Here is a 16153-nt window from a genome sequence, read left to right on the forward strand (position 1 = left end):
ATAGCTCATATGAATATTTTTCAACTGTCACAGTTGTGAGTGAATACCGCTCACAATTTTACACTGTCTGGTAGGTTGGATCAGATATTAGTTGAACAGACTACAATGTAATAGAAGCTTCTTAGGAATGAGAAGTGGACACTTGGTAAAAATTGAATTAATTGAAAATTGAATAAGGTAGCCTACCTTAGAAAAATTACTTGATTCTACAAACAATATTGGAAAATTGAGCATCGTCAGCTATATTTATAGGATATTTTCAGATCAGAAAATACTCTGGCCCAACCCAATTTCCACATCTCGGAAAATTTTCTGGTACAGAAGGTGATCATTGTTGTTTCCAACATGGAGAATGAATCCAAACCTTGGGACCAATGGGCTGCTTTCTGATCATGCAGTAGCCAGTAACCTGAGAAAATAAATAGATAAAGTGATTAGTTCCGCTGAAGAAGATGTGACAGTTGTTGCCGTGAAACCTGGTTCTGTAATTATTTGAATTTATTTTGAACATATATAGTGGTATTGACAACATCAACGTCTTATTATTTCAATATTATAAAGAGAATGAATATACATAAATAAATAGAATAGATGGAATAAATATTTTTGAGGAATAGTCTCACATGAAGAGAATAATTGATAGTTATTTTTCCTTCAACATAAAATAACTTTCACTTTTGAAATGATGAATTAGCAGCACGGTACAGTTTTAGATACTTGTTCATCAATGAATCATATTTTAAAGTTGAACAACACCATACAACATCAAAACCCATTAGAATATTGATAATGAATAATAGATGATGATGATGAATTTCGGAGTATGAATAATGATTATCGAGTGACTTGGCTGGGTCAGGTCTAGTGTCGGAGTTTTCAGATTTCACCTGATCAATGTCAAGGCCTCTGTGACCTGAGAAAATAAACATTAGTAAATACTATTACCAGTTATCAAAAACTTCTATGTGAAATGTAGTAATGAGGAACTGAATAATGCATTCTATGGATTTGTATCCCATTGAGTTAAAGTAGAATATTATTTGATAGTTTTTAAAACAGCTTTTCTTATAAAACAGGTGAAATTTGGGTTCTGTCGTCAGAATGTGTAATTTGATTCAAACTCTTGTTGATACTCTGGAGGAAGTTAAAAGAGACTCTTTCGTCACTGAATGGCTTTATTTCAATAATTATAATATTAAATAAATTGAATAATTTCCATGCTGCTATCTGCCAGTCCTTGTTTGCATCCCACCACATAGAAACTTCCTTCATGCATGAATCGTCTGTTAAATCATCAGATTTAATGTTAACATAATATTATAATTAATTTATACTTGTACTTTCTGTATTGATTCATCATCAGTATGTCAAGAATGCTATTTGAGCTTTGCAAATTTCCGGATTATTTTTAATGTTTTTGAAATTCATTCGCGCTCACCTGGATTATCAGCCCTAAACCTCAACACAGCAATTCCACCAGGTGGCACAGGTACTGTATCCTTGATAACAGGATCTTTGAGGTTCTTCTCCAATAGACCTCCTTCAGCATTCAGTTTCCTGATGGTCTCCATGCTGTTGTCTGCCAGTCCTTGTTTGGATCCCACCACGTAGAAACTACCTCCATGCATGTGGAAAACATGCTCGTCTGTTAGATCATCACCTCCTGAAATTTGAATAAAGAGAGTAAAATAATACAGTCTGACCACAGAGTGTAGCATAATATAATATTTCTATAGAGTATTCCCAATCCAATTTTCACATATTTATTTACTGTGTCTTTAACTATATCCATTTTTGAATTTTGACTAAAAAATGCTCTTTTTTTGCGAGATGTGTCAATCAATTAATCAATAATCCTTTATTGTCATAAACACAAAGTGTTGTTACAAACGTCAAAGTTACAATAAAACATTCAGAAAAATTACTACAACAAAATTAGAAAATATTGATGAATAGCAATAATTATGAATAAATACTAATTATTGACCGAGCGAAGTGAGGTCTATGATTCAAGTCGACGGTTTGGCATTCCTCTTAATGTTTGAATGTTTGTATGTTTATATGTTGCGCATTTACGGCGAAACGCGGTAATAGATTTTCATGAAATGTTGACAGGTATGTTCCTTCTTTAATTGCGCGTCGACGTATATACAAGGTTTTTGGAAATTTTGCATTTCAAGGATAATATAAAAGGAGGAGGAGCCTCCTTCATACACCAATATTGGAGTAAAAATCAGACTATAGAATTATTCATCATAAATTAGCTGACAAGTGATTACACAAATGTGTGGAGAAGCCAGTCTATTGCAGTGTTTCCATAAGGTCTATAGTTTCAATCAGGTACTTGTGGATGAGAATACTGCGTGAGGTCTACTGTTCACAGAACTACTAGTTAAAACGTGGTTCACTTAATAAATATACCAAGGTAGGCCATATCAGTATTTTCACCATAAGTCACAAAAAAGCTGTTGAGTTAAACAGAAGAACACTAACGCTATTCAAGAAATTCTCTAACAGAATAAAGGCATTTTTATAAGTAAGCCTTCAATGTTGTGTGATTTGAATAGTGGGATAGATACTCAATTATAGGTAGTCTTCCTTCAGGGGCAAGCACATTGAATAACTTAATAGACATGTTTCTCAAATCCCTATATGGGTACTTGCATATTGGTGAGAATCAATTCTGACATTTTTTTGTGTAGTTGAGAAGTTGATATAGTGGTAATTATTCGTATTGAATGAAAAAGACTAAGAAATTGTCAAAAACCACAGATTTATTGATACTTAGAAAGACTGGTTTCGGTTATTACACCATTGTCAATCTCTGATAAACAGATAATAAACAGTTTATCAGAGATTGACAACGGTGTAATAACCGAAACCAGTCTTTCTATAAGTATCAATAAATCTGTGGTTTTTGACAATTTCTTAGTCTTTTTCATTCAATTCTGACATTAATTTGGCCTGCTTCTAGTTGAATGAAATGTGAGACTGTATGGTGACAAGAGCTCAGGAAAAATAATGAGATAGGAGTAAAACTCTGGATGATTACAATAAAATGATGGAATGAAAATGAATAAATGAAAATTATACCTTTATCGATCAATAGCAGTTCGACCCTAGAGTGTAGTGGGATGTCAATGACGTGTACGCACTGACATGCACCCGCTTCATCCATGCAATACTTGGGTCGCTTGTTGTCACTGCACAGTGAATTCGACTCCTGCAGATCAGCTGATTGGCTCAGCAGTGGCGACGAAGGAAACATGAATGTAATGTTGTTTATTCTCGGTTTCAGGAGAGGATCTGCAAGTAAAATAACACAATAATTATTATGATTATTTATAGGTTATTACTAGTAGTTCTGTGAACAACAGTAGACCTCACGCAGTATTCAGTATTCAAGTACCTGATTGAAACTATAGACCTTATGGAAATACAGAAATAGACTGGCTTCTCCACATATCTGTGTAATCACTTGTCAGCTGGTTCATGATGAATAATTCTATAGTCTGAATTTTACTCTAATATTGGCGTATGAAGGAGGCTCCTTTTTCCTTTTATATTATCCTTGAAATGCAAAATTTCCAAAAACCTTGTATATACGTCGACGCGCAATTAAAGAAGGAGCATACCTGTCAAATATTTCATGAAAATCTATCACCGCGTTTCGCCGTAAATGCGCAACATATAAACATTTAAACATTAAGAGAAATGCCAAACCGTCGACTTGAATCTTAGACCTCACTTCGCTTGGTCAATTATAGATCTATAAATTATAGCTTTGTTGTAGTTCAGACAATGTATTGCATCTGTGAATATTTGGAAAGTTTTTATTTTCTTGGTGTATTGAGGAATGCATTTCACTCCTGATGAAGCTCCTCCCTCAGGTGTGAATTCATTTCTCAATACACCAAGAAAAGTAAGTATTTTCAAATATTTACAAATGTAACTCAGTGTCCGAACTACAACAAAGTTATTATATAATGTTTTGTCATGGGAATTAACATCAATTTCATAAATTATATTCACTAAATATATCATATAATATTGACTCTCACACATAATTATGATATTTGAACAACATAAAATATCTTTCGGAATCCAAGTCTAGGCCTAAATTGCACTTGTCCAAATATGAATATAATATCCCTTGAAAGATATAGCACCTGAATATCCAATCAATATTTCCAATAGATAGTAATAATAATAATATCGAGTGACCTGGCTGGCTCAGGTCTGGTGTCGGAGTTTTCAGGTCGCAGCTGATCAATTTCAGGGCCTCTGACATGACCTAACGACTGCTTTTTAGGCAGCCGGGACCGACGGCTTAACTTGTCCATCCGAAACACGGGAGTGGCCCGAGATAAGATAATTCAAATAGATAATTTCAATAGTCCAACTCATGCCATATATTAGCTAAGAGAACGCTTGACAATGAATGAATGAATTATTCAACGTTTATTGGGTACGAATCATTGAAAAATAGGCTCTTTAGTCGAAGATATAATTGAAAATTGAATGTTTTCACTATCCAACAAATTATCAATTTCTTTATCCAATGAGGAAGGAATCATATGTTCTATACCCTACTTTTTATTTACTGGTACTTCTGTAGGGCATTTTTTCAATACTTACAACTTAATTGAATCTTCAGTAACTTGAGTTATGAAAAATGAACAGTAAGGCATATTGTATCCACGAATAAATGAATGAATAAAAATTCTCAATTGAAAGAGATTAATTTTCCAGTACAAAAGAGTCATAAAACGGGTGAAAAGTGTTTAGCGTGTTTTCATTGTTCCTACTGTACTGTTTGAAATTATATATTTCACACTTTTCATCATGCTTTACAACTTCTATGATTTAGTTATAACATTTTCATCATAATTTATAGTTTTCTTCTTTACTTATAATGAGCAATAACTTGATTAGAGTAACTTATGAAGTGAAGCTCAGCTTATGTATATTTAGGTGAAATGGAATGATGTTGTCAGTTCCTCATAATTTATTGAGCAAACTTATTTTAATAGATTTATAAGTTTATAGATTGATATTATATAGGCCTATTATTGATACAGATTGATACCAAATGATAATACATTTTTGACCGAGCGAAGTGAGGTCTAAGATTCAAGTCAACGGTTTGGCATTTCTCTTAATGTTTAATGTTTATATGTTACGCATTTACGGCGAAACGCGGTAATAGATTTTCATGAAATTCGACAGGTATGTTCCTTTTTTAATTACGCGTCGACGTATATACAATGTTTTTGGAAATTTTTCATTTCAAGGATAATATAAAAGGAAAAAGGAGCCTCCTTCGTACGCCAATATTAGAGTAAAAATTAGACTATAGAATTATTCATCATGAATCAGCTGACAAGTGATTACACAGATGTGTGGAGAAGCCAGTCTTTTATTCTGTATTTCCATAAGGACTATAGTTTCAATCAGATACTTGTAGATGAGAATACTGCGTGAGGTCTACTGTTCACATAACTACTAGTTATTTCTCCTTAACTAAATGGAGAAATTCCCACAAATATCTGTTCATAGTGTAAATTTTATGTAATATTTTCTCTATTGTTCAACACACATCAATTTACGTGTATATTTGCATTTATAAAGTTGTCAAGTGAGTTTTCTGAAACTTACCTGGAAAGTCACTGTTGCTCGGAACACTTACAAAATCAAATGGTAAATACAGTGTGTGATCCATCTTCTCTGCGGCCAAATCCCTTGGCAATTTATTCACAGATTTTATGTTCGGCAAACAGATGTGATCAGACTTGGAACACTCGTTTTCTGTCACAGTACTCAGCACCTACAAACAAAATATATGTAATGTAGTCCTATTTTTTCACTTATCAAAAAAGTATATGTTCATATACGAACATGCACTATTCCTTGAATTCTACAGCTATGATATGATAGGAGAAGATCTGGTACAGCATTCAAGATTTAAAACATGATAATATATTCAAATGACAAACATGAATTATTATAAAAAATGTATGAGATATTCGGTAGGTATCGTAGTCTACGTTTATTTAGAGAATTAAGAAAATATAGTATTCACCTTGGAGTATTGAGACAAGAATAGCACCATAATCAAGAGATTTAAAATATATAAAGTATAAAATAAAAAGTTACAAGTATACAAATATAAAATTACAAATATAAAAGTTACAAGCCTGTAATACAAGGGGAATCACCATTCCATTACATGCTCAATATAGCCGATAAAATCAGCTGTTCCTGTATTACAGGACTTCTAAGTTTTTATGAAACAGGCCCCAGATGTTATTGATAATTAGAAAGACCGGTGTCAGAGATTGATATCAGAGATTGACAATGGTGTAACAACCGAAACCGGTCTTTTTAATTATCAATAAAATCTGTGGTTTTTGACAATTTCTTAGTCTTTCTATTTAATAGGTATAATTACCACAATATCAACTTCTCAACTACACAAAATATAGGCCTATATGAAGTAGTGGAAGGAGCTGGATTGAATATGATTGTAAGTAGGCTAATTTATAAATAGGCAAGACATATGTGTATAATATCAATTATAATGACATTAAGCCTACTATATCCTTCTATTTTTTTGTGATTTGGAAGTTGAGAAATTAAATCAATTATTGTTCCACGTATTTAGTTGAACGTTTTTACTTGTTGATGTGTAAGTTATGAACGTGTGATTTATCACATTCATTATCTTTACTATTAGAGGATCTTATGATTTCACTCCATGTTACAAACAAAAATACAGTAAGTCATTGCTCTGCAGATCAAGGTCTGAATGGAATTACATGGATTGAAATTACACTCTTGGAATTTTTGTCTTAGGGCCAAATATTCGTTTACTGTAACAGGTGAATGTTTGAAGCATTGCTCAACTGAGTCATATTGTCCAAGTACAGATGTCAGAGGAATTAACTGGAGAGTGCGGCGCTCACTGTTATTTATACATACTTCATTTATTCATTTACAACTCTTGAATCAGTAAAAATCAACTCATTATCAAACATTAGTACTTGATATTTAATTTAAAATAATATTTAATATTTAAGAATATTATGATCACCCCGATACATATTATTATAGTGGGGTATCATAATTAGAACTAAGTTTAGTATTAGAAATGTTGTATGTATAATATAAATTATGTATATAGATGGAATTAAATAGAGAATGCATTTATTCAAATGCTAATTAATATATCATTATTATTGAACGAAAATCCTAAATAAATGCTGAAAATTACCCCGAAGACCTCTGCTACTGCAGACATTGACAACAGGGCTAACAGCTAGATGGAAATTGGGCAATTGGCAATTGGAAATTGGGAGGTACCGGTTCGATTCCCGGGCTGGCAACTAATTTTTGGATAGTAGTTCTCATCGAATTTCCATCTAGCTGTTAGTCCTGTTGTCAATGTCTGCAGTAGCAGAGGTCTTCGGGGTGATTTGCAGCATTTATTTAGGATTTTCGTTCAATATAATGAATTATGTATATGTTTTGTCAATAAACTCCTCTGGTTGCAATTCATTGGCAATCAGAGAAATTATTATTATTAGTTATTAGTTATTATTAGTTATTATACAGTCCATTATCTTTGCTATCAGAGCTGTGTAGTCCATCTTTTTTGGCAGTTCAGGGTCAATCAGAAGGTTCAAGGCTGTCTCAGCTTAGGCATTTTTTAATCCTACATAATTATTGCACATTTGAGATCTGAGTTTTTTAGGAGGAGTGACGTGTTAAGCAGTTTTCATGCTGTTTGAAACAATAATAAAATGAGTAGCCTATTAATAAAATTAGTAGAAGTGATGGTGATGTTGTGAAATCTCTCCACAATAAGAAAACAAAGATATTGTCAAATTTCACTAAAGAATAGCCTATTGTAGCATATTGTTAAACTACCAAATTTTGGTGACCTCACCTGTTTAGCCACAACTTATCTGCTTAGCCACTCAATGAAAACTATTATTGATAACATGAAATGGGAACCTGAGTATTGATATTTAAAAATATATGAAAATAATTTGTAGAATTGACAATATCATATATTTTACTCATTTATAGAGAATATTCTTTCATGGAGAAGTTTCACAAAAACTCTTCACATGAATGGACATTCGATGGACTAGATTGGAATTTCCATCTAGCTGTTTACCCTGTTGTCAATATTTGCAGTAGCAGGAGTCTTCGGGGTGAATTACAGCATTTAATTCGGATTTTCGTTTAATGATAATGATTAATTCATTAGCTTTGAATGATTGTAACATCTCAGTTATTTCCATCTGTAGTAAGTTTCTTTTACAATACAAGTCTAAAAACCTACTTGTCTATTTTCTATGGGTTACCTTGGTTTGAGGAACAGCCGCCTCTTCATTGAGTTGGGATGACCGGGAAGGCTCCTTGGGTGGTCGGAACATGTAGTCTATCAGCGCATAGGACGAGGACTGTCGGTGACATGATGGTCTGGTCTCAGCTTTCAGCCAATAAGACAAGGATTCAGTCTGATCAGCTGTTAGAACAAAATCTATTCGCTCTCCTGCAATGAAATATTTATTTATATAATAATATCGGGGCACCGAGCTCCGCTTGTTATTTTTATTTATTGATAAACAGAACACAATTCTCTAAAATGATCGTGTTTATATTTCACAGCTGGCTATACGTCATCTTATGAATTTCGGGGATGCGATATTTTGATTTTTCACATACTCACTCGCTCACTCACCTTTTTACTATCTACAGCTGTTTCAGCCAAGGATGAATTATCCTTTTGATGTCGTTCAGCGAGTCTTCCCAAGGATGAGACCTAGAGCAATCAAATCTTTATATCATAAACCTACTATATGTTCCAAATTTCGTGAAAATCGTTGGAGCCGTTTTCGAGATCCGTTGAACATAAGTAACCAGATATAAATATATAAAGATACAGAAATTGCTCGCTCAATATAATAGGATAAATAACCAGATAAATAGCCAGATATAAAAAAAGAGATTGCTTGCTTAATATAATAGGATATTGGTAAACAGGAAATAGGCAAACACTCATTAGCCAAGTATTCCCCCTTTTTATCTTATAAAATTGATAAAAATATCTTTATTTTTAACATAAATAACCAGATATAAAAATAGCCAGAAATATAAATACAGAATTGCTCGCTCAATATGATAGGATATCCTTACTTGACTATTAGGAACACAATAGAATATATATATATATATAAAGTAATCTCTTATTCGATCACATTTCGACTAGTTTCAACTCTTCAAGAACTATTTTCAAGTGTAATATTCTATTGGGTTTTAATACTTTCTGTAGCCCTGATAATGAGAGTAATTACTTTGACTATAAGATAAACAATCAGATCTATTTTTGTATATTACAGACAGCACAATCTCCGATTGAAAATTTGGTTGCTAGATGGGAAGTCCATATACCTACTCTAACAAATCCTGTTATAAAATATATATTCTCATCTTTAGTAAATATTGACCTGGAGCAATGATAAGCGACTGAACCATCTGTGGCTCGATTGGATGACCGTCCATTGCGATCACCTGCAGCCGATGTCTCTCGACCTGAATGGAGACAGGACATCCCACCTGGCTGCCTGCATATATCACTCGCATACGTTGCCGTCTGCCGCCCGTCACATTGAATCTAGTCGACGCGTGCTTGTAGTCTGCATCATCGCTGTCCGATTCCATCTACAACAAAAAACTATGCGTTAATCAGTCTGTCTTGGCTGAAGTATATGACAGTCGTAGGGCACATTGACAAACCCTACAACATGATAAAGGAAACTGGAATTTATTTGCCAAATAATTTGAAATTGAAATTTATTTAACAATTATTTTAAATGTTTCAATTCAGGGCTACTTTCTTGTATTTATAAAATAGAATTATAGTACCTACCCTTTAAAATTAATAAAATAATGAGTAAACATTATTATAACCTGACGTTGGTGTGATCACCGGAACTAGTAGTGACGTTACAATTTGTATTATTGTTTTATTTTTTCATTAATTTTAAAGGGTACTGTAACGGTGGGAAAAGAAAAGAAAATGGTCGTACAGGTTTTTGATAATAAAAGCGAATCAATAAATGATTTATTACGAATTAGAATTAGAATTTATTAAGAAATAATAATCAGATGATAATTTAAGGGCTAGGTACTCGCTTAGCTAATCTGTGGTCGTTCAGTTTTTTTTATAATAAAAAAAAACAAAAATTTCTATTCAGAATAATAGATCTGAAAAATTAAAAAATGTTCAATTAACTATTATCTTACTTTACCTTAACAAGAGTCCCTTGGCCTGCTCCTCAAGGTCCAGTTAAAGCACTCCCGAAAATTAAATAAAAAATATATAAAAAAAACTCTGCCAGTTGATTGAATCAAAAACACCAGCTTTTCCCACAAGATTCAAATCCTGAAAATACAATTAAGTAGGTTTAAACTGCCCGGACTGCGACAGCCTATAATTGAATTCTCAAGACAGAATCCTTCAGGTAACCAATGCCTTAACTCAACAACTAACTTCACAAACGGTGCAAGTAATACGGGCCTCGAAAGAAAAATTCAAAATCCATTCATGTGACAAACACATGCAGCATTGATTCACAGACCAAAAGTCAACTCACTCTTGATTGTATAGCATGGAGCTAAAAACCATAATATTGCCTTCATTAAACGTGATAAAACAAACGTTTCATCTTTGCACATTGGAGATCTTCTCGCTTTATCAATTACATTTAATAATTAAATCCGCGACCAGATTTCCAATTCACAAAATAGTATTTCAAAAATTGAATAGGTTTTGATGTCATGTATGACAGTACTAAAATTCTATTTTATTCACTAAATAATTTTACAGACATTTCTACAATAACAGAAAGAATTTGTTTATACAAGTATGGAATATGAAATTCACGAATGAAGCATCATCACGGTCTGAACTACTAGACTGTTCAACTTGAAATTTTTATTGATTTTTATTGATTTTTAAATTTTTATTGTAGGCCAACTGAGGATAGTTAAGGTTTTTTAAAATTCTTCAAGATTTCAGTAGGTAAGTTTTCAGTTTGTCAAGTTTTTAATCAGACCCTTGTGGAGCACAGGTTACCTGCTAGAATTATAATAAGAATTATATAAGAACTTATTAAACTTATCAAACTTATTAAACCATATATTCTATCGGTTCCTATTGATTTTATCCTGTTTGAACTGAGAATCTGTTAAAACTGAATCCACTTCTAAAACTGTAAACAAACGTTCCTTAGACTGAAGACTTTGGCGCATCTTTATAATTATATAAAGAGGTCCACGTTATAATGGCAGTAATTGATTATTAGTATAGAGAAACAATAGCTTAAGTGGATATCCCATGGTATAGGGCGTTTATGTCGCGACTTTTACTGTTATCTCAAGCCGATTACTGTCGATTATTGTCAATTTTTACTGTTTTCACCGGGTAAGAGTGTATGAACGGCACAATATGAGAGACTACCAGCGTCATAAAGCTTCACGGAAAAGAAATACATGGACTATAGGCTTGAGATAACAGTAAGAGTTGCGACATAAAAGTCCTTTTATCCATACCATGGGATATCTACTTATGCTATTGTTTCTCTATGTTATTAGCATTGGTGTTGTTATCCTTGTCTCTCATTAGACAAAGCAGGTAGCACTATATCCTTTTCTAGCTCCTCAACGTTGTCAAAAATATGTTTCAAGAATTTAGAAATATAACTGATTAAGGCAGAGTATCGGCAATGCTGTTCTTATATATTTATCCACTGCCATTATAAGATGTGAACCTCACTATAGTGTTTAATTTATATTGAGAAAATGTCTAATGCCGCACCCACACGTTGGCCCAATGAAGGCCAATGTCGACCAGCGCCAGTGTGTGGATGCCGGGCTCTCCAGCTTCATTGGCCTTCGTAAGGAATTGCACCTTTACCAGGCTGAACCAGCTTACTGGGCGAGTGACTGGACCAACGTATGTGGACTAGGCATTGAGATACTAGTAGTTGAGTGAACAGTAGACCTCACGCAGTATTCTCATCCACAGTACCTGATTTGAACTATAGACCTTATGGAAATACAGCTATAGACTAGCTTCTCCACACATCTTTGTAATCACTTGTCAGCTGATTTATGATAGATAGTCTGATTTCCACTCTAATATTGGCGTATGAAGGAGGCTCCTTTTTCTTTTATATTATCCTTGAAATGCAAAATTTTCAAAAACCTTGTATATACGTCGACGCGCAATTAAAAAAGGAACATACCTATCAAATTTCATGAAAATCTTTTACCGCGTTTCGCCGTGAATGCGCAACATATAAACATTAAAACATTCAACATTACACATTAAGAGAAATTCCAAACCGTCGACTTGAATCTTAGACTCACTTCGCTCGGTCAATTAATTGGACTAGACCTCAAGATATTGATAATTGGTTTAAATTGAATTATTATTTTTTTATTTGATAATTCATTCAAACTAATTCAGTAATCGTAATGTATTACTATACCTTAGTCTGAGCCCGGCCATTGATGAGAAGTGTAGCAGAGTTGGTGTTGGTTGCCTCTCTCTTATCAGGGGTGGGGGGCATAGGCCACTCACTTATGACCACGATGTGGTTGGGGTCATCGACGTCATAAAGCTGTCTCTGGACCTCCCTCCTGTCCGCTTGTCGTACGATTAGGGACCGAATAGTGCGTCTATCTGGCCGTTACCTTCAAAATACTCTCGATAAACATCAAATTGACATGATATTGAATTTAAATTTTTGTTGAATAATTAATGAAGACATACAGCTGTCTCTGCACTTTCCTTCTGTCTGCGTGTCGTACAATTAGTGAGCCGAATAGTGCGTCTATCTGGCCGTTGCCTTCAAAAATGCATTCGAAACATTAATTTAAGAGGGTCTCATCAAGCGAAACTATTAGAGGAGATTATACAAGAGAACAGGCAGCATAGCATTACCATAACATAGCTTAATGGGCAATATCTTTTTGACGTAGTCATGTACTTTAAAAAAACACTCGTCAACAGGATCAAGAAACGAAACACATGTCTACAACACCAGATTTTGGAAGGATCGAGGAGAGGCATAGATTGGATTTATTTAAGAAAAAACACTTTTTATGGGGAGAAAATTTTTCAATATACTTCCTAGAGAGTTGAAAGAAATAGAGGAGTTTGAATACCTAAAAAAAAAATTAAAGGAATATTTGGTGGGACTATCCCTATACTCTTTGCAGAAGTATGTCAATTTGACTGCAAGATTTTAGAATCTTGTTTTTTATCAAAATTTTTGACTTCTTTATGTGTAAAGGATGGTTTTGTGACGATATTGGTGTGCTAGTAATAATCTTTCATTGAACCTAGAGAAAATTCTGATATTATGTTTACCTAAATAGAAATTCAAACAATGAAGTAGGGACTGAACCTTTAAAATTGTTAGTATTATTGTTATTGATCCAAACTTAATTATAATATTGGCAACCACATGCAGAGTTCATTAAAAATAAAAGGGATATGCTGAGAAGGCTCTACTGCTGAGAAAGTTGAAGTTTACTGTAGACATTAATGTATTATGATGGTATTTCTCTCAAATACACGTACTGTGTTATGGTATACTTTATGAGGCTCTAGTACTCATATCTCGGAAATATTTATATTACTATCGTTTTTTCATAAAACTTTAAAGTTAAAAAACACTCACATTCTTTGATGTGGCAAATCAGAGAATCAAATCAATTCATTCTTTTGCCACATCAAAGAATGTGAGTGTTTTTTCACTTTAAAGTTTTATGAAATACGATAGTAATAATAATAGTGAAAACAAGATGGATAACCAATACGGTAACGAATTTTTATATACGGTACTTCAAAAGAAAGCAATTGGATTGATTTGTGATGTTGATTTGAGGACTCATTGTAATTTTTTTACAAATATGGGAATATTAACTGTCTATTCTTTGTATGTATTATCACAGTATTCTGTGTATTCTGCTGTATTCTGTGGTATTATTTAGTGTTAGTTATGTACATAGTAATCAGTTTTTTTAAATTAAATAGTGATTTCCATGGATATAAAACCAGGAAAATGAATAATATCAGAATTCAACAGTTCAATTATTTAGTGTTAGTTATGTACATAGTAATCTGGATTTTTTAAAATTGAATAGTGACTTCCATGGATATAAAACCAGAAAAATGAATAATATCAGAATTCAACAGCTCAGGTTCACTACTTCACAAAAAATCTTCCATACACTCTGTTAAACTGTACAATTCATTACCACTATAGACATTAAGGCATTGCCTCTTACATTCTTTGAAAGGAATTGAAATCTCCACGGTTGGAGTTGTAACTAGAAAAGTGTTAGCAAATCTTAGTCAGATGGGAATATTGAAAAGTGCAAAATATGCCATGGGAAAAAGCAGTTGTTCTTAGCACAGCATCCATTGTGAGATCATTTTGAACATTTCAGTTAGTAATGCACCAAAGTGTTGCAGAGGCGACTCTTTGACTGCAATAAACACTCACTTGTCATGCGAAAATGAAAAAACAATAATAATAATAATAATAATAATAATAAAATAGGGGTTCATACTGGCATGCCAAGATGGAGTCATCAACACCTTGTCATACCGTAGCAAAGTAATGCACATGCATGTCCCAGATATCAGTTGCAGGGTGTGTCATAGAGCACCAGAAACGATCATGCACATCTTATCATCGTGCTCTGTTCATGCAGCTGTGGGCTACATCCATAGACATAATGCTGCTCTGCGAGTGCTCTATTACCATCTTAGACACTCATATGGTATTGACAAAACACCAGTGCTGCCTTATGCCCCAGGGGAGATTGAGTCTGTTGTGGGGAATGAAAGGTGCCGAGTGTATTGGAATTACTCATTCTTCACCACCAGGCTTTTAAGAGCCACAAAGCCTGATGTTGTCCTCCTTGAGTTAGTGGTAAAGAAAAATGTATGTAATCGAGTTCTCGGCACCAGCTGAAGGCAACATTGTCAGCAAGGTGGAGGAAAAACAGGCAAAATATCAAGACCTATTAATAGAGCTGCGCAGGCTTAACCCAGGCTACTCCATAAGAATGGTGGTGTTGATTGAAGGAGTTTTAGGTGGCATGAGACCCTCGTTTTTGGTGAACCTTAAAACCATTCCAGCCTGTGAGAGAGCTGCTACTGCACTCGCAGGTCAAATGCAGAAGGCTGTCATCCTTGGTTCATTACATCTACTCAGGGCAAACGATTTAATGGTAACGGACCCAGTATGATTGTTTACCACATGGACATGTGGAGCAATCACTCTGGTAAAATCGCTTGTCACTCTCCTTTGGGGGTCGGAGCCCAGGGGAAGAGTGGTCAAGCAAAACCTCAAACAGGATAATAATAATAATAATATCGAGTGACCTGGCTGGCTCTGGTGTCAGAGTTTTCAGGTCGCAACTGATCAATTTCAGGGCCTCTGACATGGCCTAACGACTGCTTTCTAGGCAGCCGGACTGACGCCTTAACGTGTCCATCCGAAACACGGAAACAATGTCTATGATAATAAAACATCTTATTCTTATTCTTAGAAAATATACTGTACTGATAGGATGTGATTGAGTTTGTGGATTATTGTGATTGATTATGATTGATTGTAACTGACTTTTATGGATGATTGTATTTGACTTTGTGTTTTACAACCAGTATGTATCTGCCACAGATGAGTGCCCGCTTGCGAGGCACGGAATTTGTACTGGAAAGTGGTGTGCGCGGGGATGGGGCATTGCGTTACCATGGCAACACCATCCATGTAGGGGGTCTCCTTCTGTGGCTGGCCTCGCCAGTGGATGGCCACTCCTTGGCCTGGTATCCTATTGGTCACATCCACCACTAGGATGTCGTTCTCACATACCTGCACAAAAATGATCAATAATAAATATGCTACATAAATAATTTTATTTCCATCATAAATTTCTTTAAAAATGCATTCTAAGTTTTGGAAATTATATGGCCACTTTGACAGTTGTGTGATGATTGTAAGTAAATTCAAATTCAAGTTGTTTATTTGCATTTTCATCCGTTTACACTAGTAGTTCT

General features: G+C 34.1%; 1 protein-coding gene across 1 annotated transcript; it reads right to left on the reverse strand.

Annotated features, from left to right (window-relative positions):
- Positions 1–259: 259 nt before the first annotated feature.
- On the reverse strand, positions 260–16153 carry LOC120355946 (laccase-1-like). Its single transcript, XM_039444708.1, is given in 11 exon segments — positions 260–327; positions 330–356; positions 359–409; positions 1439–1663; positions 3094–3306; positions 5659–5827; positions 8373–8563; positions 9519–9732; positions 12567–12710; positions 12865–12926; positions 15758–16153. Coding segments are annotated over 11 exon segments (1740 nt in total). The 5' UTR covers positions 16134–16153.

This window comes from Nilaparvata lugens, unplaced genomic scaffold, assembly GCF_014356525.2.
Source record: "Nilaparvata lugens isolate BPH unplaced genomic scaffold, ASM1435652v1 scaffold5325, whole genome shotgun sequence".
Lineage (NCBI taxonomy): Eukaryota > Metazoa > Arthropoda > Insecta > Hemiptera > Delphacidae > Nilaparvata > Nilaparvata lugens.